The sequence below is a fragment of the Heteronotia binoei genome, chromosome 9 (genome assembly GCF_032191835.1).
Source record: "Heteronotia binoei isolate CCM8104 ecotype False Entrance Well chromosome 9, APGP_CSIRO_Hbin_v1, whole genome shotgun sequence".
In the NCBI taxonomy this organism is placed as follows: Eukaryota; Metazoa; Chordata; class Lepidosauria; order Squamata; family Gekkonidae; genus Heteronotia; species Heteronotia binoei.
The window spans coordinates 13,231,198-13,252,529 of NC_083231.1; the positions used below are offsets into that span (position 1 = coordinate 13,231,198).

The 21,332-nt window shown below is 47.8% G+C and overlaps 1 protein-coding gene across 10 annotated transcripts in view; it reads right to left on the minus strand.

Annotated features, from left to right (window-relative positions):
* SLIT2 (slit guidance ligand 2) overlaps positions 1-7,165 on the minus strand; it is a 482,157-nt gene extending 474,992 nt beyond the window's left edge. For 5 of the 10 annotated variants that reach the window (XM_060246235.1, XM_060246233.1, XM_060246234.1 and 2 more), the window contains exons 1-3: positions 6,999-7,165; positions 3,809-3,880; positions 2,540-2,611 (exon numbers count right to left, since the gene is read on the minus strand). In XM_060246235.1, coding sequence (XP_060102218.1) covers positions 2,540-2,604 — 65 coding nt within the window. In that variant the 5' untranslated portion in view covers positions 2,605-2,611; positions 3,809-3,880; positions 6,999-7,165. The remainder of the gene's footprint in view (positions 1-2,539; positions 2,612-3,808; positions 3,881-6,998) is intronic. The other 5 variants (XM_060246230.1, XM_060246231.1, XM_060246228.1 and 2 more) reach the window with 2 other exon arrangements.
* Positions 7,166-21,332: the final 14,167 nt, after the last annotated feature.

The window sequence follows — 21,332 nt, forward strand, 5'->3', positions numbered from 1 at the left end:
ACCTCAAAACACTTCTTGAATTAGAACGGTCATCAGCACTCTTTTTCTAACAGGAGCTCCTCTGCCTATTAGGCCACGCCCCCCCTCATGTAGCCAATCATCCTGGAGCTTACAGTAGGCCCTGTACTAAGAGCCCTCTAAGTTCTTGGAGGGCTGGCTACAACAGGGGAGCGTGGCCTAATATGCAGAGGAGCTCCTGCAAGAAAAAGAGCCCTGATTGTCATAATAATAAAATCTTATTCCTATACTTTTAAAATGACTTTCCCCTATGTGACCACAGTCGCATGACGAAGATTTCCATCCGTCTGCTTTATACGATTTTGGTTCTTTTCCCATTTTTTTTGTGGGGGGAAATATTAGGAAGTTTGTTAAATATTTGAGCTCAGCAAAATTCTCACAGGGAGTTTGAACAATGGAGCCCACAAGCAAGTATTGGCGGGGGGGGGGGCGGTGTAAGAAAGAAAGAGCACAATTAAATTTAGAGGTTCTGGAGCTCCACTCCTGTGTGCTGCTGCTCAAAATGAGGCCTGCTTACACCAAATAATGTTGATGTACGTATGGGTCTTAATGGTCTCTTAAAATGTACGAACAGTTCAGCTTTACAAAAGTCCCTTGGGAAAAAATGCATTCTGGAAAAGTCAGTTTTCAGAAATCAAGGACGGCGTACTAACAGACAACATTTACTGAATTGACATGATACTGGAGCACAAGATACTGGAGGCTCAAGAACTTCAACCAATGGCAACCCTTGGGTGAGTGACAAACGTCACCCGTTAAAGCCAGCAGGAAATCACACACCTGGTTCAAAAACATGACAAAAAGCTAGGAAACTTGATCCAACTATTCTGATGTCATAAGCAACAGTACAGATCTTCCGCTAACCACAGCAGCAAGGCAAGTGTGAGCAAACTGGACTGGGCTCGAGCGCTCAGCAAAGGAGCATATTATGGATCTCGAACAGATATGCACCAAATACATAAAATCCACTCTTATGAAACATCCAGTCTTACAAGCACCTTTAAACAGCACTCAAACAGCAGCAGCAGCATGAAATGCTCACAACAGCACATGATTGAAGCTTATGGTTCAATGGCTTGTTACAATTACAGCAACTTACAAGTTAAAAGCGGTCAAGGACTCTAAAATTAAAATTAACACATTCCGATTGAAGTTGATAGGCCACGACATTTCTCCTAATGCCCCTTTCCCCCCCCTGCGCAACTGAAACAGGAATTCAGCCTTCTATTTCTCATAGCTTTGCCTACCATGGCCCTTAGGCCTTTCAACATTTAAAAATCCTCCGATGCACGGAAAGAAAACTTGAGGGGACGGGGGAAAGAGAAGAAAACAGACGCCCTGCTCTCGTTTTTAACTCAGCTTCGCAAAAGATTTTTCTTAAAAGTTGCCCAAAAAAAAAAAGAGATCCGTGTAAGCAAAGGAACTTGCTGATGTCGCTGGTTAGAACACATACTCAAGAACTGTGTAACATGGAACGACACCAACTGAGAACGAAATGTCCGAAAATTCATAAAATCAGGTCTGTGTCGAAGGACATTCCCCCAAGTGCATAATACTGCAGTTATGAGAGCCAGCAAAACGCAATACCCACACAACAGAAATAAAACTTTTTTTTTAAAAAGACATGGATAGAATGCAACAGATGAGAAAAAATTAAGCATTTACTGCTCAGGCCTTCAGACGTGAAACTTTTTATTGGCTTCTTAACGCCCACCGCAGACTTTAGCATATTGTTAGACTGGCCCATGATTTTCAGGCCTCTTCACATTGCCTTTAACTAACCATTTTTAACCTTACCCAAATTTTTTGTCTTAATGCATCACACCAGGCATAAGAAATCCATACGAGGGGCAAATATTAACGCCATTAAAGTTTCAGTAGAGGAACAAATGGCACACTTTAGCTCATATTTTCAACGCGAGCACATTCAACGAAAGGTTGTGAGTCTGCAGAAATTCCCCCCCCCCCCCCGTTTATCCTGCTGCAACTGGCAGCTTAGCTTCTCTATGGCTGCAATCACACAAACGAAATAATGCACTTTCAACCCACTTTCCAACAGGATTTTGCCCGTTCACCCAGTAAAATCCAGTCAGAAAGTGCACTGAAAGGGGATTGAAAGTGCATTATTTAGAGCAGGGGTGGCCCACGGTAGCTCTCCAGATGTTTTTTGCCTACAACTCCCATCAGCCCCAGCCATTGGCCATGCTGGCTGGGGCTGATAGGAGTTGTAGGCAAAAAAACATCTGGAGAGCTACCGTTGGCCACCCCTGATTTAGAGTGTGTGATCGCAGCCTATGTCAGTTTTTTTTTTTTTTAACCCAGCATTTTGGGTTCAGCTTCTCCACCCACGGCAAATAACACCAAGAGCCAACTGCTGATTTTTATTGTCTCTCCAAGAAGTAATCCAAGAGGGTGAACAAATCCAAGTGGTTTAACGCAGAGCAGAAAAAGGAGGGGAGGGGGCTTCGTACCAACTTTTTAGAATTAATAATAATAATAATAATAATAATAAAACACTTACAGCCTCTCCAGCTCTTTCAGGTCCTGGAACGCTCCCCTCTCAATGGTACTAATCCTGTTTTCCATGAGCTGACTGCAAATGAAAGCAAAGAGTTTTAAAGGAGTCAGTAATCAAACAATGATTAACACCTGTTATTACTACATTTTGGCAACCGGGAAGCCTCCCCTTTATTAACTCTCTAATTCTCACTCTAGCCTGAGACTTTACATCCAATTTAATGTGTTTAAGACCTGTCACCTTACACTCCACTGTGACATATGTGGTGGTGGTTGGGGGGGGAGAGAAATACCCACTCCATTCTTAAAAATGAGACTTTAAACCTGTTCAAGAACTCAAAGGTCAAAGGTGAGCAAAATAAACCCCTTAACCAAGGAACAAGGAAATAAGCTACTGTTTTCATAGCACATAGAAAACATTACAACTTTGTTACGAGTCGCGGAGGTGGGGGGGGCAAGTTAAAGTCACCTTAAAATGTATTTCATAATGGATTGTTTAGCGAGTGAGGTAATGAGAAAATGTTTGCTCAAAGTAAATCCACAGTTCTTCATTTTTAAAGGAAGGAATGGTCAAAACTAGCCGGCTAGTTCCCAATTTGCAAGCATTTCCTATTATTATAGAACAGAGATCACTACTCTGCCATTTTTTTAAGCTGTGTGATTTTTAAAATCCCTCTTTTTAAAAAGACCTACAAATGTTACCAAAGCAAAACATTAATGAATGTATCTATGGCTAATAAAACTATTTAGGATTTTAAATCAATGTCATCCGAACTTGACACAAAAATAGAGTTATACCAATAACATTTTTCTTCTTCCTTTACTTTTTACCACCAAGCCAAAAATTAAGTTCAAAATGCATTTTCACATACAACCCCATGACTGCAGCACATTCAAACAATTTATTCCTGTCAGTTTTTTTTAAAAAAAACAAAACAAAACAAAATATCCTCTTCTTTTTTTTAAAAAAAAATCAGGCTTGCTAAAGTTTATTTGCTTTCCGAAGGGCAGATAGTTTGCTGTATTTATAGATTTGAGGAAAAGCATAAAGCCACAAGTGGCTAAAACACAGAATTGCCACTGTGGCACCCTTCCAAATTTTTATGTCATCGCCCGACTGCTTTTTCTCATACTGTGTAAGTTTAGATGCTGTTATTTCAGAGGTTAAGTAAAGAATTAACCTTGTTTGTTAAAGAAGTTATTTTGCAGAGGGCTTTACATCTGCAGCATGCAGCAATAACAGATAAAAACGCACACTGAGAACTCAACTTACAGGACTCGGAGGTGCCTGAGACCAGCAAAATCAGTCTTGGTGATCCTTGTGATATTATTTCCATTAAGATCCCTAAGAAAAATAACACGTTAAGCAGTAAAATTAAACATCCCACAACCGCTGGCTATACTCTTTGCCTTTAGCCTGAACTGTTTTGTCGGAACCAAACTTTTATTACGTATCTATCTATTTTGGTACGAATTCCCCCAAATGACAATCATTTCACTCTCACTCTCTCTCAAAAAAAGTATCAACCCACCCTCATCGATCATTTTGGTATAATCCACGGGGGCAGGGGGATAACTCCGAGATGTTACCCCGATAAGTTTGAATTTGCTTATAAGTAGTGTACACTGAATCAAAACACAGCTACTCAGTGATCAGTTCAGAAAAAGTTTCAGAGCCCACTGAGATTAGGGGAATTTCCCCAGGCCCATATGTGTCTGGCAAATACCCCTTCAGACTAGAACCGCTATCAGCTTCCCCACAGCTCCAACAAGGAAGGGGCCTTGTAATGTCTTTGACAGCTTTCTCAGAACAGTTTCGGTGCTCATGGTTTCTCAAGACTTCTGTCAGTTCCTACAATTCAATTGTCCTGCCATGTAGAAAACTATCTAGGAGTTAAAAACACTATGCTTGAAATTCTGCATTCTCTCTCAACAATCCCGTACGTGTTATTTTAACAAGGCAACTTCCTCGTTTAATTCTGGAAACTTTTAACTATATCGTGCAAATCATAGTGACAGTATAAAAAACAACTTATCTCTGAATCTGAGCAGTAACTAGCTACTTGATCCGGGCATTTTAGTCCAGGATCTAAACTTGTCCATCTTTGGCCATTATCAGTTAACTAAGGGACAAATAGATTAGCTCAACTTCGCTTTGATCACATGGCTTGAGACAAGTTTACATGCTTCACACAGAAACAAACCCTAATTGCCATGTACGTTATCTGGGAAAGATATAATAGGAAACAGGACTTCCACCAAAGAGAAGAGACAGGAATCTCAAGTGATCTACGCAGATTCCCCCCCCCCCCTTAAATTCAGTGAATCGCATTATTTTTTAAAAAAAAGTAAAGCAGAAAAAGTTTAATTTTAGCAAAAATGTTGATGACGATCCCTTTTTAAAGCAACAAAAACCATTTAGATGCTTTTGGAAGAACATCCTTAACTCTAATAGATCACTCAAGTAAGATTTTAATAGTGAGGAAGTCGATTGCTTGACTTAAGGAAGTGATAAACATTCAAGTAAGTACTCGAACAACCTCTTTACACTTGAACATTTTAAGCTTTCTGGACAATTCAGGGATTCGAGCACACGCAAAATTTCGTGCAGCTAACGGGAGAGCGTTTGCCAAACCGAGCCGCAACAGACAGGAAGAAATGTTTGGGGATGCTTCTAGCTGTCTGCACAAGAGTGTCACGTCCAAACAACGTGACAATCCACTCCGGCGGCTCGCATAAAAATTACAAATCATAAAAGGAGGACTTCAAAAAAGTGAGGATTTTTCCTTTTTAGGGAATGAAAAAAAAAATCATCCTTTAAGCAATGTTTGTCATATCCCTGCTTCTAGGAAACCCTCTGCTTGGTTATTTCAGTGGCCTCCCTGCAAGATCCAAGTACAATTTAACCCTGTGCATGCCAAGAAATATATATATATATTGTCATTTTAAAGGCAAACATTTACTGTTGTACATCACCCTGAGCCTGGCACTGGCTAGGATAGGCGATTCATCAAATACAATTAATAATAATAATAATAATAATAATAATAATAATAATAATAATAATAATAATAATAATAATAATAATAATAATAATTCAAGGGGCAGGGGCAAGGGGTCTGGAGTTCCTCTTGAGCGAGGTCTCCCTCCAGGCCTCCAAAAGTTACGAAACCGGTTCTTCTCCCCTTTAGGTTGGTCTGCAAAAGTTTTCTAATCAGGGCCATTCCCCCAGGATGGCTTTCCATCGATTGCAAGGGGGAAGGGGTGGCGGGGAGGGGAGGGGAGGGGGGGGGAGAAAAAAAAATTGAGATGAAGGAAGCTTGGGGGGGGGAAGCACCATCTCACACATGGTCTCCTCCTGACCCAAATTACCAAGCCGCAGCGTGTTTTGCTTATTACTGTTTCCCTGGGGGGGGGGGGGGCGAGAGAGAGAAGCAAAGCGCTGGAACTAATGGCTCGGTGCTTTCATGTCTCCTAACATTTCCCCGACAACCCTTAATGAGAATTGCAGGGCAGGGGCGCGCGAGCCAGTGGGGGGCTTTCCCCCAGATCAATAATCCGGCAGGCCGGCACCGCTTGTCTGTAGCTGGGGGGGGGGGGAGGCTTCCAGATCAGCGCCTCCCCCCCCCCCCAGCCCCAGCGAGGTGCTCCAAGGAGAGCCTTTTTTTTAAAAAAAGGGGGAAAAATTAAGGAAGCCAAAGAGCGAAGAAGGACCTTGGCGACTCCAAGGGCAAGGGGATCCTCCGGGGGGGGGGGGGGTCACCCCCTAAAAAAAGGAGAGGCCGGATGCAATGTTCCCTCTAAGGTGCAGAGCCCTGCGAGCAAAAATTCTACGTTGTGAGCTCCTGGGCTTAAAGTTGAGAGCTGTCGGCCATTCAAGTTGGGTGGTTACCAGCATCAACCATTGCGGCCCGGGGGTCATTTTGCCTAAGGCCAGGCAAAACGGTGTGAGCCGGCAGCTAAAAATCTGTGAGCCGGCTCACGCGAACTCCGCTCAAGAGGGACCCCCGGCCGGATGCAAAGCGAGCCCGGGGAAAGCGGTGGAGCGGGCGGCCACGGGGGGGGGGGGTGGAGAGCGGCTGCAGAAAGGGAATTTTTTTTTTTTTTGGCCATTTTTGCAACGCTTGCGACCGCCGGTGCCATGCAAGAAAAAAATATTTAAAAAAATGGCAAGGAGAAGGCAAAAGCTCCGGAGGCGAGCAAGGGCCGGCTGCCGGCGCCATTCGGAAAGAAGGTGAATCGAGAGCCCGTGGAGGGGCTGGGGGGGGGGAGGGAGAGAGAAATCCGGCTCTGCAGGAGGTCGCCAAGAGAGAGAGAGAAGCGCATCTCCCGCGGGTGCGCAACGCGGCCGCCTGTGCCATCTTTGGGCAGGCCGAGGTGACCCTCCCCTTCAGTTCCAGGCGTCCCCCCCCCCCGCCCCGGTGCCCGACCTGTTCCCCGGGGAAGGGGGCAAGACGACTTACAGCCTCTCGGTGTTGCGGGGGACGTTCCTGGGGACGCCGCGCAGCGCCAGCCCGTGACAGTCGACCGTGGTGCCGGAGCAAGAGCAGGGAGCCGGGCAAGGCTGCGGCGCCACCGCGCCGAGACGGAGCGCCGCCAGGCAGAGCCAAGCCAGCGCCACCGGCCGCCGCATCGTTAGGGGTCCGTCCTTGGGGAGGCGAGGAGAAGACCCGAGCCGGGGCGGCGGGGCTGGCGGGAGGCGAGGATCCCAAGCCGTCCGAGGCGGCGACGCGCGGCTCCCCCCTTCCCTTTCCCGGAGAGGGGCGAAAAGCGCAAAGGCGCAAAAAGGTGGAGAGGCCAAGAACGGGGCGGGGGCGGGGGGGGGAAGGACACGATCCCGCCGCCGCTCGTCGCCTTCGGTCTCCCCGGCAAGTTTGGAGGCTTTCCCCCGAAGTCCGAAATCCCGCGGCGAAGCGACGTCGAGGCCCGGGTTCCTCCGCAGGCGAAGTCGGCTGGGGCTTTGGCAAGCCCTCCCGGCCGCGGGGCGGAGCAGGTCCCGCCGGGGGGTGGGTGGGGTGGAGGGGGGGGGGGAGAGATCTGGCGCGGCCGGTCGCCCCCTTTCCCCCGCCCGCCCTCCTCTCCGAAGGGACGCCGAGGCCCCGGCAGCCCTGCCGAGCCCGGATCCTCCTCCTCCTCCGAAGAAAGCAGCCGCGAGAGCTTCAGCCCCGCATGCCGTGCCGGCGCGCCCCGTGCGCTCTGCCTTCCGCCCGCTCCCGGCTAGACGCCGCCGCCGCCGCCGCTCGGAAGAAGCCGCTCGCTTTCGCCGCCGCCGCCGCCGCTTCTGCAGCTCCCGCCGCCGCCGCCGCCTGCCCCGAACTGCATTGCGACCACCCGGCGTCGTCCGCCTTTTTTAGCGCAGGGGCAGCAGCAGCAGCAGCCGCCGCATGCTCGCCGAGCCCGGAGCGCCCCGAACGGCACCGGCTTCTTCCTCTTGGCGCGCCCGCACAGCTTGGAGATCTGGGCTGGACGGCGCTGGGGAAGGTTAAATGGCCCGAGAGCCGCCGGCGACAGCGGCGGCGGGAGGTGGAGGGGAAGAAGCGCGAAATCCACCGCCGCCCCCCCCCCTTCCCCGAGCGCCTCTTTCGGTGCGGGTTCCCGAGCTCTCCTCCTCTGCCTTGGCAAACTCTCCCCGAGGCAAAGTTGGGAGGGCGGGGGGCGGGCAGCCCGGCCGCCGCTTGGAGAGCCCGATCCTGCCCTTGCTGCCGCCGAGCCTCGCTTTGCCCGCCGCCTTCCCCCCCCCCCCCAGCCCTGCGCGCAGCCGGAGCCGCTGGAGAGGGAGGGGACAGGGGCGGGAGCCTGCGCCGCCGCCTCGCTCCAGTCGCCCGGAGACGGCCCGAGCTTTGGCGACGGAGGCCTCCGGCAACACCTGATGGGGGGGGGGGGCAGCAGGGAGAGGCGGAGGAGGAGGGAGAGGTGCACCGCCAGGCGGGAAAGGCCAGGCCAGGGGTGGCCGAACTGGGGCTCTTTCGCACAGCTTGGGCGGCTCTTTCCAAGCCCCCCCCCCCCAAGCCCTGTTGGCTGACTTGGAAGAAGGCAGTTGGCTCCTTAAGTCGCTTCTCCGCGCCAGCCAGCCAGGGCCTCGGAGAATGCGTTTCAAGTTAAAGTTGCTTCCTTTCCGCTTCTCCTTCCCCAACTGTTGGCCTCCCTCCCTCTCGCCCTCCCTGGCTCTGTGGCTCTCACGTTAGGCAAGCCTGGCCGCCCCCAGTCTGAGGCCTCAGGGAATCAAGGAGGACATTGTAGCCAAGGAGAGATCAAGAAAGATTGCAGAGAGAATTACTTACTGCGCAGATTCGTTACTACCATCTGATGGGACCAAGGAAGTCAGTGTTTGCTATCTAAATATTATTTTAAATTGATGAATTTTTTTAAAATTGATAAAAAAATTAAAATTTCCTTCCTTCCTTCCTTCCTTCCTTCCTTCCTTCCTTCCTTCCTTCCTTCCTTCCTTCCTTCCTTCCTTCCTTCCTCTGACGTTTGTGTCTGGCAGCTCTCAAACATCTTGCATTAAGCAAGTTTGGCCACCCCTAAGCCAGGCCCTGGCTTGGAGACCCATCCCACCCTGCGTGTTTCCTTGGAAGTTCCTTGGTTTCCTACCACCAGCACCCAGGGTTCAGGTAGGCGTCTTCCAGTTCCTAAAGGTAGGGTTGCCAAAAGTCCACGTTTTAGAGGACATGCCCTCTTGTTTTGGTGTCTGTTCCCTTTTGGGCTTTAAAAAAACAAACAAACTGAAAATGGCCTCTTTTGAGGGGTGGCAGAGAGAAGCCATGTTGGATCAGGCCAATGGCCCATCCAGTCCAACACTCTGTGTCACACAGTGGCCAAAAAAATTATACTCCTGTGTCACTCCTGTGGCAGTGAATTCCACATGTTAATCACCCTTTGGGTGAAGAAGTACTTCCTTCTCTCCGTTTTAACCTGACTGCTCGGCAATTTCATCGAATGCCCACGAGTTCTTGTATTGTGAGAAAGGGAGAAAAGTACTTCTTTCTCTACTTTCTCCATCCCATGCATAATCTTGTAAACCTCTATCATGTCACCCTGCAGTTGACGTTTCTCCAAGCTGAAGAGCCCCAACCGTTTTAATCTTTCTTCATAGGGAAAGTGTTCCAAACCTTTAATCATTCTAGTCCTCCTTTTCTGCACTCTTTCCAACGCTATAAAATCCTTTTTGAGGTGCGGTGACCAGAATTGCACACAGTATTCCAAATGAGACCACACCATTGATTTATACAGGGGCATTATGATACTGGCTGATTTCTTTTCAATTCCCTTCCTAATAATTCCCAGCATGGCGTTGGCCTTTTTTTATTGCAATCGCACACTGACTTGACATTTTCAGTGAGTTATCTACCACGACCCCAAGATCTTTTTCTCTTGCTCAGTCTCTGCCAGTTCACACCCCATCAACTTGTATTTGTAGTTGGGATTCTTGGCCCCAATGTGCATTACTTTGCACTTGGCCACATTGAACCTCATCTGCCATGTTGACGCCCACTCACCCAGCCTCAACAGATCCCTTTGGAGTTCCTCACAATCCTCTCTAGTTCTCTCCACCCTGAACAATTTAGTGTCATCTGCAAACTTGGCCACTTCACTGCTTACTCCCAATTCCAAATCATTAATGAACAAGTTAAAGAGCATGGGACCTAGTACTGAGCCCTTCGCAACCCCACTGCTTACTGTCCTCCACTGCAAAGACTGCCCATTTATACTCTCTGCTTCCTATTAATTAGCCAGTTTTTGATCCACAAGAAGACCTGTCCTTTTACTCCATGTCTCTCGAGGATAGGAGTATCCCTAGTGAGTGGCAGGTATCACAGCTTCAATAGGAGGGAGGCAGGGGTCTTTAAAATTTGATTTGTCCTAGGGATCGCTTGTTGGAAGTAGTCAGTCTGGATCGGGGCGGCCAAACTTGCTTAATGTAAGCGCCACATAGAATCAGCATCAGATGTTTGAGAGCCACAAGACATGAATGTCAGATGTTTTGTGAGAGGAAGGAAGGAAAATAAATGGGAAATGGAGAGGTGGAAAGAAAACAACTTTAAAGCATTCTACAAGCTGCTGGCTGACTTGGCTTGGCTTGGAGAAGTGATTTAAAGAGAAATGTCTTCTCCAAGCCAGCCGGGGGGGGGCCTCAAGAGCCACACAATATGTGTGAAAGAGCCACATGTGGCTCCCAAACCACAGTTTGGTCATCCCTGGTCCGGACATATGTCCACCCTCTCCCCTTTTTTTGCTTTTCCAAATACCCTGCTAAAGGATGGCTTGACCCCTACCCCACAGTTTGTTGGAACCACTTCCCTGGTTTTTAAAGAAACTCCTTGCAAGTAGAAAACCAGCACAGCAAGCAAAGGGGGTGGCCTAGCAATGTGCTCCTCCCTTGCTCTCACACTTTGCTAGCTTTCTACTTGCAGTGCATTTGGAAACAGAGGAGAGATTTCCACAACTGGATTCCTAGGGTTGTCGACCAGCAGGAGATGCGAGAGGTAGAATTAGGCTGGGAAATTCCTGCAGATTGGGGGTGGACCCTGGGGAGGGAAAAAACCTCAATTGGGTACCAGGCCACAGAATCCACCCTCCAAAGCATTCATTTTCTCCAGGGGAACTGATCTCTGTAGTCTGCAGATAAGCTGGGATTCCACCTAGAATGGCATCCCTATGAATCGCCTGTTGCCTAACCTGGTGCATCTCCTGCCTTTTCTGCCTCAGCACTTGAGCACCTCAGTCTTTCGGGTGCAAAAGGCCTGCAGAAGAATGAGGTGGAAGTACGGATGGTGCCATGACTGGCTGTATATGGCAGAATGCTATTTCGCGCAGCCCCTGCAACAGGCCCTTGCTACCAGCCGAGGGGACCAGATCACGAAGAGTCGGCGTGTTTGACTGCAGCAGTAGAAAAGAGTAAGAGTCCAGTAGCACCTTAAAGACTAACAACATTTGTGGCAGGGGAGGCGCTTTCGTGAGTCACTGCCAACTTCTTCAGACGCCTGAAGAAATCAGCAGTGACTCATGAACATAAGAATATAAGAGAAGCCATGTTGGATCAGGCCAGTGGCCCATCCAGTCTAACACTGTGTCACACAGTGGCCAAAAAAATTATATATATATACATACTGTGGCTAATAGCCACCAATGGACCTCTGCTCCATATTTTTATCCAACCCCCTCTTGAAGCTGGCTATGCTTGTAGTCGCCACCACCTCCTGTGACAGTGAATTCCACATGTTAATCACCCTTTGGGTGAAAGCTCCTGCCACAATTTTTAGGAGGACAAGGTTTGTTTTTGACAGTAAGTTCTCCTTCAGTTGCAGGATGTTCCACAAGGTATACCCCCCCCCCCCCCCCCCCCGGAGAGCCTAACGCTTCATGGATCAACATCTAGGGAATCCCTAGCCCGAAAGAAGTCCACTTAGCCTCATCCCGGGCCAGGGCCTCCTCTGTCCTGGCCCCTACCTGGTGGAACAATTTCCCATTGGAGATTATGATGTTGATGTTGTTAGCCATCCTGAGCCTGCTTCGGCGGGGAGGGCGGGATATAAATAAAATGTTGATTGATTGATTGAGATTAGCGCCTTGCAGGGACTGTTGCAGTTCTGCAGGGCCTGTAAGACAGAGCTGTTCCACCAGGCATTCCACTGAGGCGGCGGACATTTTGTTATTCTGCGGCCTCCCTGCTGCAGGAACCCTGATGGTTTAACTCTGCTGACCCATTTATCTTACACCAGCTGGGGGATGCATGGAAGGAGTGGAGGCAACTGATACCACCAACTGCAGAACTGGAGTTTGTTTTTAGATTGTCATATTGCTTTTATGATATGTATTTGATTTTAATCTTGTATTATCGACTGTTGTTACCCACCCAGAGCCCATTTGGGAAAGGGCGGTCTATAAATTGGAAATGATGATGATGGTGGTGGTGGTGGTGGTAATAATAATATAGCAAAGTTTGGGGTTCCTTGCCATGAGGTAAGTTTTGTAGCGAGCAAGTAGAATACAGAGGTCACAGAGGCAGGGGCTGTGTGTAAATAACAAAGAAGACTTGCTTATTGACAAGTTTTTTATGTATTTTTATTTTATTTCGGCAATTTGTATTCTGCCCTTCCCCAAGAATGGGCTCAGGGCATTGGTTTCAAAGAACAGCTCGGTAGCACAGCCAGTGTGTTGCAGTGGTGAAGAGTAGCACTCTCATCTGGAGAACCAGGTTCGATTCCCCCACTTCTCCTCCATATGAAGCCTGCTGGGGCGAGCCACAGTCCTCTCAGAACTCTCTCAGCCCCACCTGCCTCAGAAGGTCCTTGTTGTGCGGAGAGGAAGAGAAGGAGATTGTAAACTGCTTTGAGAGTCCTTAAGATAGAGAAAAGGGGGGTATAAAAACCAGTTCTACAGATCAAGATGGGTCACCGTGTTAATCTGTTTGTAGAAAAGAGCAAGACCGATTTCCCGCTCACTTTAGGCTGCTCTCACGTTCCTCTTCTCAGCGGGGCTTCCTTCCAATTTCACACTATCTGCCCCGGGGCTGTAGCTAGCATTGGCTTTTCGTGGAGCAAACAGAAATTGGTTTTTAGAGGTTTCTCTTAGCTGGGCGAAAAAGCCGATGCTAGCTGCAGCCCCGGGGCAGATAGTGTGAAATCGGAAGGAAGCCCTGGTGAGAAGAGGATTGTGAGGGCAGCGTAAGGTGAGTGGGAAATCTGCCCAAGAGTCTTCTGTTGTTCTTCAGTCGCAGTCGAGTCCGGCTCTTTGCAGCCCCATGGACCAAGTCACGCCAGGCCTTCCTGTCTTCCACCATCCTCCGAAGTCTGTTCAAATTCATGTTAGTTGCATCAGTAATGCTGTCCAGCCATCTCATCTTTTTCCGTTCCCTTCTTCTTTTGCCTTCTGTCTTTCCCAGCATCAGGGTCTTCTCCAGCAAGTGCTCCCTTCTCATTTGGTGGCCAAAGTATTTGAGCTTCAGCTTCAGCATCTGACCTTCCATGGAACAGTCAGGGTTGATTTCCTTTAGGACTGACTGATTTGATCTTGCATTCCAAGGTACTCTCAAGATTCTTCTCCAGCACCACAACTCGAAAGCATCTATTTTTCTGCACTCAGCCTTTCTTATGGTCCAGCTATCAGGAATCTAGAACAGGGGTGTCAAACATGCTGCCCAAGGGCCAAATTGGGCCCCTGGAGGACTCCTATCATGCCCCCAAGCAATTGGCTGCCATCTACTTCCTTCTCTCTCTTGCTTCCCTCTGCATCACAATTCACTTTGCCAGGCTTGCTCAATCTCAAACAAGCTACCGAGCAAAGCCTCTATTTTTTCCAATCGCTGAGGCTCCTCCCTTGAGGAGGAAGGGGTGAGGGGGAGCTTGCTCTCCCAGGCTCTCTCAATCACATAGCAGAGCTACTGAACCAAGCCTCTCTTCCTTCTTTTGGCTGAAGCTTCTCTCCCTCCTGGCCCCCTGGGGAAGGAAGGAAAGAGACAGAGCTTCCTTTGCCCAGTTCCTTGGATCCCATGGGAGAGAGACAAAGAAAGCACCTTTAAGACCAACGGGTGCTAATGTGTTAAGCATGTTTTATTTTAAGCTTTTCAAAATCTTGGTGTTTGATTGTTTCCCGTATAAAGTTAATATCTCTGCTACCTGGCATTACATTTTACGACACACATAGCCCAACCCGACAAGGTCTCATTCATGTCACGTCCGGCCCTCATAACAAATGAGTTTGACACCCCTGGTGTAGGAGCACCTTAAAGCCTAACCAAATTTGTGACTCGCTGCTCACCAAGCTCATCCCTGGCCACAAATTTGGTTAGTCTTTAAGGTGCTCCTAGTCTCTTGCCCTTTTCTTCTCTTCTACAAGTCTCCAGGGAGTTAGTCAAAGGAGAAACTTGGCTGATGCACATAAATTTAAGCTAATTATGATTTCAGAGTGTCGTTACTTTAAATTTTCCGTAATGTTTGTTCTGTTCCCCAAAGTCACTGGCTTTTTCACCAACAGTGCAATAGAGTGGACCATGGTTCAGGACAGACTTGGAGGAAAAAGCCTTTGGGGAACTTATTCGGGGGGGGGGGGAGAGCTTTTCTACTCTCTGTTTATAATGAATTTTTTGTTTACAGAACATAAATCATTAGAACAAAACCCAGACATTTGTTTTCCTCACCCTTTCCATAGCCTCTTGTGTAGATCCGTGACATCAGGGCCATTGGGGGGATCCATTTTGAGATGCAGCTTTCTTCTGGAATGAGCCCCGTGGCGCAGAGTTGTAAAGCTGCAGTACTGCAGTCGGAGCCCTCTACTCATGACCCGAGTTCGATCCCTAGTGGAAGCTGGTTCAGGTAGCCGGCTCCAGGTTGACTCAGCCTTCCATCCTTCCGAGGTTGGTAAAATGAGTACCCAGCTTGCTGGGGGGAAAGTGTAGATGACCGGGGAAGGCAAGGGCAAACCACCCCGTAAAAAGGTCTGCCGTGAAAATGTTGTGAAAGCAGCGTCTCCCCAGAGTCGGAAACGACTGGTGCTTGCACAGGGGATCTTTCCTTTCCTTTCTTCTGGAGCTTCCAGAATCACAGTTGCAGAAGGATATGTGCAGCAAGCCATCTGGTGGCAGCAGAACATGGGGGACATTTGCATTCCAGAATAGCAAAAAGGGGAGGAAGACTAATCCATCTCAACCGCAGGGCCTGTAAGACCGAGCTTTTCCGGATGGCCTTCAGCTAATATCTCAATGCCTCTGGCAAGAGCGATTGGTCTCCCTGTGGGTTCTTTGCCATAAGAACACTTTTGCTTGATGTAAGATCAGCAGGCCACATGGCCACTATCATTTTTATTGACTGTAGTCTGCTGCATACGACGCCTGTTTTATAGTATGATATGATTTTATTGATATGTAACTATTTTATTGTATTTATTGTACTGAATTTAATATTGTTGGAAGCTGCTCCAAGCTGTTTTCGGAGGTGGTGGTTGTCGTTCAGTCCACCAACAACAAAGTCATTTACAATCCCCTTCCCTTCCTCTCCCCACAAGAGACTACCGTGTGAGGTAGGTGGGACTGAGAGACCTCTTTTGAGGACAGATCTGAGAGAAGTGATACTGACCCAAGCAGGCTTCATGTCGAGGATGAGGGGACGAATCACACCTGGTTCTCCAGATTAGAGACTACCGCTCTCAACCACTACGCCAAACTGGCTCTCTCAGCTGTAATGCTCGGATATGTTGTTACGATGCAGTAGAAGCTGAAGAATAATATGTAACCTTGTCGGAACCCACTTGGCTATCAATCGACATGGCTCTGATTGCCATGACAACAAGGGGGCATCCATGTTGCGGTGCTGTTTCAATGACAATTATCTTCAGTTTGAAAGCTGAGGGAGAAAGAAGTGGAAGATAAATTTAGCTACAAACATGTCGTATGCCTACCTTGCTCTGTCCTTTCGATGGCACCGTCTTTCCCCAGTTTCATAGAAATCACAAACTATGCGCACGCAAGCGGAATTCTCATAATGTTGCAGCCAAAAACCAGTGTTCTATAGCTCTTAGAAAGTGCTAAGGATTATGCGGTCACAAAGGTGACCGCGTAATCCTTAACCTTGACATAACCTACATCACAAGGTTGTTGTGAGGCTAAGGTAAGAGTGGGGTCTGCTGCTCTGTGCAAGACGGTTGGGCTATAACTGGAAACAAATGGACAGTCCTCAGATTTACAGTTGTGCGTTGCTGAAAACTAGAAGCTGTGAGAGCTGAAGTCCTTCAGTATCACTTAATGACTCAGTCAAAGAACTCTGAGCCCGGCTTCTGTAATTACCTCAAGCAGTCATTTAGATTGTCTGTGTTTGCAAAAAGTAGCATCCGAAAGATCTGTGAAAGGCCGGAGGCAAAGTCGTCAAAGTCAGAAATTTGTTTCTGTCATGCGTTTCTATTTTATATATTGACTACATTTATGGATCACCTTTCTCGTGCACTCAGAATGGATTACCCGGTGTAAATCAATACAATTAATGTGAAGAGGCATCTAATAAGTAATGTACTAAGACCAGGGGTGGAATTCTAGTAGGAGCTCCTTTGCATATTAGACCACACACCCCTGATGGAGCCAATCCTCCAAGAGCTTAACAAAAAGAGCCTTGTAGGCTCTTGGAGGACTGGCTATATCAGGGTGCGTGGCCTAATATGCAAAGGAGCTCCTGCTAGAATTCCACCCCTGACTAAGACTGTGATTAAATAAAACAGAATAAGCATAGCTGATTAGACATTAATAGAGTTGCCAAGTCCCCCCGCCCTCCGCCACTGGAGGCGATTGGTGGAGTAGGGTTGCCAGAGCAGGTTGGAAAACTCCTGAAGATTTGGGAACGAAGCCTCCGAGAGGTCAAGGACTTCAGTGGGGTACAATGCCATAGAGTCGGGTCATTTCTTAGAAAAAGAGGTGCCGGAGCTCATTAGCACAACTCCTTTGCATATGCCGCACACCCCTGACATCTCCAGAAGGTGTACTAAATTGTATCAGCTCAGCGTCTACCTTGAAATGCTTTTTGAATTAGAATTGCGTCATGATAAAAGAATTACTCCCATCGTGCTTTTTAAATGACCTTCCCCTAGGTGGCCACAGCGGTGCGATGAAAATTTCCTTCTATCTCCTTTATATATTTCGGGGGTTTTCCCCATTTTTTTTTGTGAGGAAAATATTAGAAAGTTTGTCAAATCTTAAGAGTTCAGCAAACAATGGGGGTTGAACAATGGAGCCCAGAAGCAAGTATTGGGGGCACAACAAAATTTCGAGGTTCTGGAACTCTGCTCCTGTGAGAGCCAGTTTGGTGTAATGGTTATGTGTGCGGACTCTTATCTGGGAGAACCGGGTTTGATTCCCCACTTCTCCACTTGCACCTGCTAGCGTGGCCTTGGGTCAGCCATAGCTCTGGCAGAGGTTGTCCTTGAAAGGGCAGCTGCTGTGAGAGCCCTCTCCAGCCCCACCCACATCACAGGGTGTCTGTTGTGGGGGAGGAAGGTAAAGGAGATTGTGAGCCGCTCTGAGACTCTTTGGAGTGGAGGGCAGGATATAAATCCAATATCATCATCTTCTTCTTCTTCTTCTTCTTCTTCTTCTAGCTCCTGCCCAAAATGAGGCCTGCATAGGGTCTACCCTCCAAGGCATCCATTTTCTCCAGGGCAACTGTTCTCTGTCCTCTGAAGATGAGCTGTAATTCTGAGAGATTCCCAGCCCCCACCTGGAGATTAGGGTTGCCAGGTCCAATTCAAGAACTATCTGGGGACTTTGGGGGCGGAGCCAGGAGCAAGGCTGTGACAAGCACGATTGAACCCCAAAGGGAGTTCCAGCCATCACATTTAAAGGGACCGCACATCTTTTAAATGCCTTCCCTGCATTAGAAATTATGAAGGGTAGGGGCACCTTCTTTGGGGACTCGTAGAATTGGACCCCCTGGTCCAATCTTTTTGAAACTTGGAGGGTCTTTTGAAGAGAGGCACCGGATGCTATGCTGAAAATTAGGTGCCTCTACCTCAAAAAACGGGGGGGCCCCCAGAGCCCCAGATACCCGTGGATCTCCATAGAATTGGTCTCCATAGAATTGGTCTCCATAGGGAATAATGGAGTGCCCAGCTGACATTTCCATCCCCCACCCCCTTTCTGAGGACCCTGAAGCGGGCAGAGGGCCTCCAAACCGGGGGATCCCCTGCCCTCACCTGGGGATTACCAATATACACAACTCAATCGTTATAGTGACAAATTACTATGTAATAAAGTGCATATACAAAATACAATCCATGAACTTTCTTCCGCAAGGAGTCCCGATGTGCAGGCTGTCGACTTTAAAAAGTCCTGCTTCGATTGTCACTTTTCCAGCAAAGGGTGCTTCATAAATTTTCAAAAAAGACGTCCCCATTCAACGCTGCTCACTGTTGATCTTTCCAGTGCAGTTGCTTACTGCTAAATGTTTTTTTAAGATAGCGTGGGAATGTAACTTCTCCAGGAGGATTCCAAATGGGCATAATGCTCTAAGGTGGTCCTAAGGCCTTGCATTGAGCAGTAAGCAACGCACTGGAAAGATCAACAGTGAGCCGTGTTGAATGGGGGCGTGTTTTTTGAAAACTTACGGAGCCCCCTTTGCTGGAAGAGTGACAATCGCAGAAGGACTTTTTAAAGTCGACAGCCTGCACATCGGGACTCCTTGTGGAAGATATTTCATTAATTATGTTTTGTATTTTGTATATGCACTTTATTACATGGTAATTTGTCACTATAACGATTGAGTTGTGTATATTGTTGTTCCTGTAGTGACTTCTCTCCTGTTGTTACAGGGCTTGGCAACCTTTCTGGAGGCTGGCATTCCTATGTGATGCTTATTCGCACTTTTCCATTTCTCCATCCAGGGCTCTTTTTTTGTAGCAGGAACTGCTTTGCACATTAGGCCACGCAACCCCGATGTCGCCAATCCAGCACGAGATTACGGGTCTCTTTCTACAGGGCCTATTGTAAGCTTGAGGAGGATTGGCTACATCGAGGGGTGTGGCCTAATATGCAAAGGAGTTCCTGCTACCAAAAAAAAGCCTACATCACTGTCTACATCACTGCCAAAGTTGAAGCATCATCCGTGAGGCACTGGAATACAAAGGATTAACAAACTTCCTGCCTGCAGGGAAAGGCAGCCTAATAAATCCAATTTAATAATAATGATATCCAAATGTTAATTTTTCTGTCTGTATTTGCTACCGTAAATATATCAAAGAATAGAGCGCAATTCGTTTTGAATTTTGATGATTGGATTTCTGAATGCATATCCCTAAAGCTATGAAGACTTAGACAAGCTGTAACCCATGCTCTTTCTACATTGCCCTTGATTTTTTGGGGGGAGTCTTAATTTGAAGCTAATTATGAACAATATAAACCTGATGTCATTGAAATCTCTAAGATTATACAGGGCCTCTCTTTCTGAAGCAAGAAAGGGAGAGCAGTGCCAAGACTGAGTAGCATTTCTCTCGGGGGGGGGGGGGTTGGCGGGGCGGGAGCAACAGAGGTCTTCTAGACATGAATGAAAACCAACGGGCAAAAAAAGTTGAACAGAAGTCTGGTGTCAGGGCTAGACAAAGAGGCATAATCTAGGGCAGGAAGGATGCAGGTTAGGTTTGCCAAGACAGCAGCTCCAAGCGGTATACGAGACAGTAGATGCGGTGAAGTGACTCCAGTTTCTTGCTGTAGCCCGAGGCTATGTCTACACTACAGGTTTAAACTGATTTAGCTTCCTCTAAAGCATGCTAGAATTTGTACGCTTGGGAATTTGTACATTTTGAAGAATGCTTAGAATGCTGCCAGAGAATTCTAGTCTCGACCACATCAGGAAAGCGAAGATTAATGTCGAGCTTAAAGACGCTTATATTGTTACAGATACTATGACACCTTCCTTTGTTTGATTAAGCGTTTGGTAATAGCCCATGGTAATCTTTTAATGTTTCGTTGATGAGCATTAACTAGCCAGAGATGATCTCACAGCTGGGAATCTCTTTCCAGGGTTTGGAATACAATACTCATCAGAGTCTGGGAAGATTACACCTTTCATGGAGACAGCAAAGAAATGTGTAGTTAGTAGTTGGTGTGGCGGACCGGTCCTGTGTCTGCTAGCTGGCCCCGGCCCTGCCCAGCCCTTTCTGGTATGCTGACCTGAAAGGGCCGCTCCACTTTGCAGCCTCAGGGTATTCGCTGCCACCACTGTCCCTGTCTGGGCTCTGGTTTGGTGAAAGAACCAGTTTGGTGTAGTGGTTAAGTGTGCGGACACTTACCTGGAAGAACCGGGTTTGATTTCCCACTCCTCCATTTGCAGCTGCTGGAATGGCCTTGGGTCAGCCATAGTTATCACAGAGCTTGTCCTTGAAAGGGCAGCTTCTGGGAGAGCTCTCTCAGCCCCGCCCACCTCACAGGGTGTTTGTTGTGGTGGAGGAAGATAAAGGAGATTGTGAGCTGCTCTGAGACTCTTGAGTGGAGGGCGGAATATAAATTCAATGTCTTCTTCTGGTTAGGCGGTACAGCCTCCTATCCTCCCTCTGGACTTGCTAAGAACTCTTCTCAGGGCTTCCTAGGGATCTTTGGGGCTCCCCTGGTAGGCTTCCCAACACCCCTGCCCTGGCGGGGGACCCCCGAATTGCATCCTCCTCCCCCACTCTCAAAAAATCTGGTGGGGGGGGAGAGAGAACATACCTTTAGGCATCGTGTTGTAGAGCTTCTGATCCATTTTAAAATGTGTCCCTTTAAGGCTGCACAGGAAACAGGAAGGGCTTCATGGAAAAGTGAGCTTTTTAAACCTCCGGCTCACAGTTTTATCTTAGCTCATGAAAAACAGCCCCAGAGCAAATTAATTTATGCAGGAGCTCCCAACTTTAATGCCAGTATCTCACAAAGTAGAATTGTTGCTCACAAGGCTCCACAGCTTGGAGGATTGGCAGTAAAATAGAGTTTTCTTGAGGGGAAGAATAATATATTCAAGCAGTCACAATAATAACAGGCTCTCAGAAATCTGCACATTACGAGAATGCACACATTAAAATGAACATGTTCCAAATGCGAAGACACAACACACAATCTGTATTACTTAAATCGGGTTGACAGAGGCTAAAGAGGTAAAGAAGAGGTGTCAAATGTGAAGCCTGAGGGCCTGATCAGGCCTCTGGAGGACTCCTATCAGGCCCATGAGCAACTCAGTGTCCTCTGCTTCCTTCTGTCTCTCTTGCTTCCTTCTGCATCACAGCTTGCTTTGCCAGGTTTGCTCAATCACACAGGAGCTACAGAGCAAAGCCTCTTTTTTCTCCATTGGCTGACC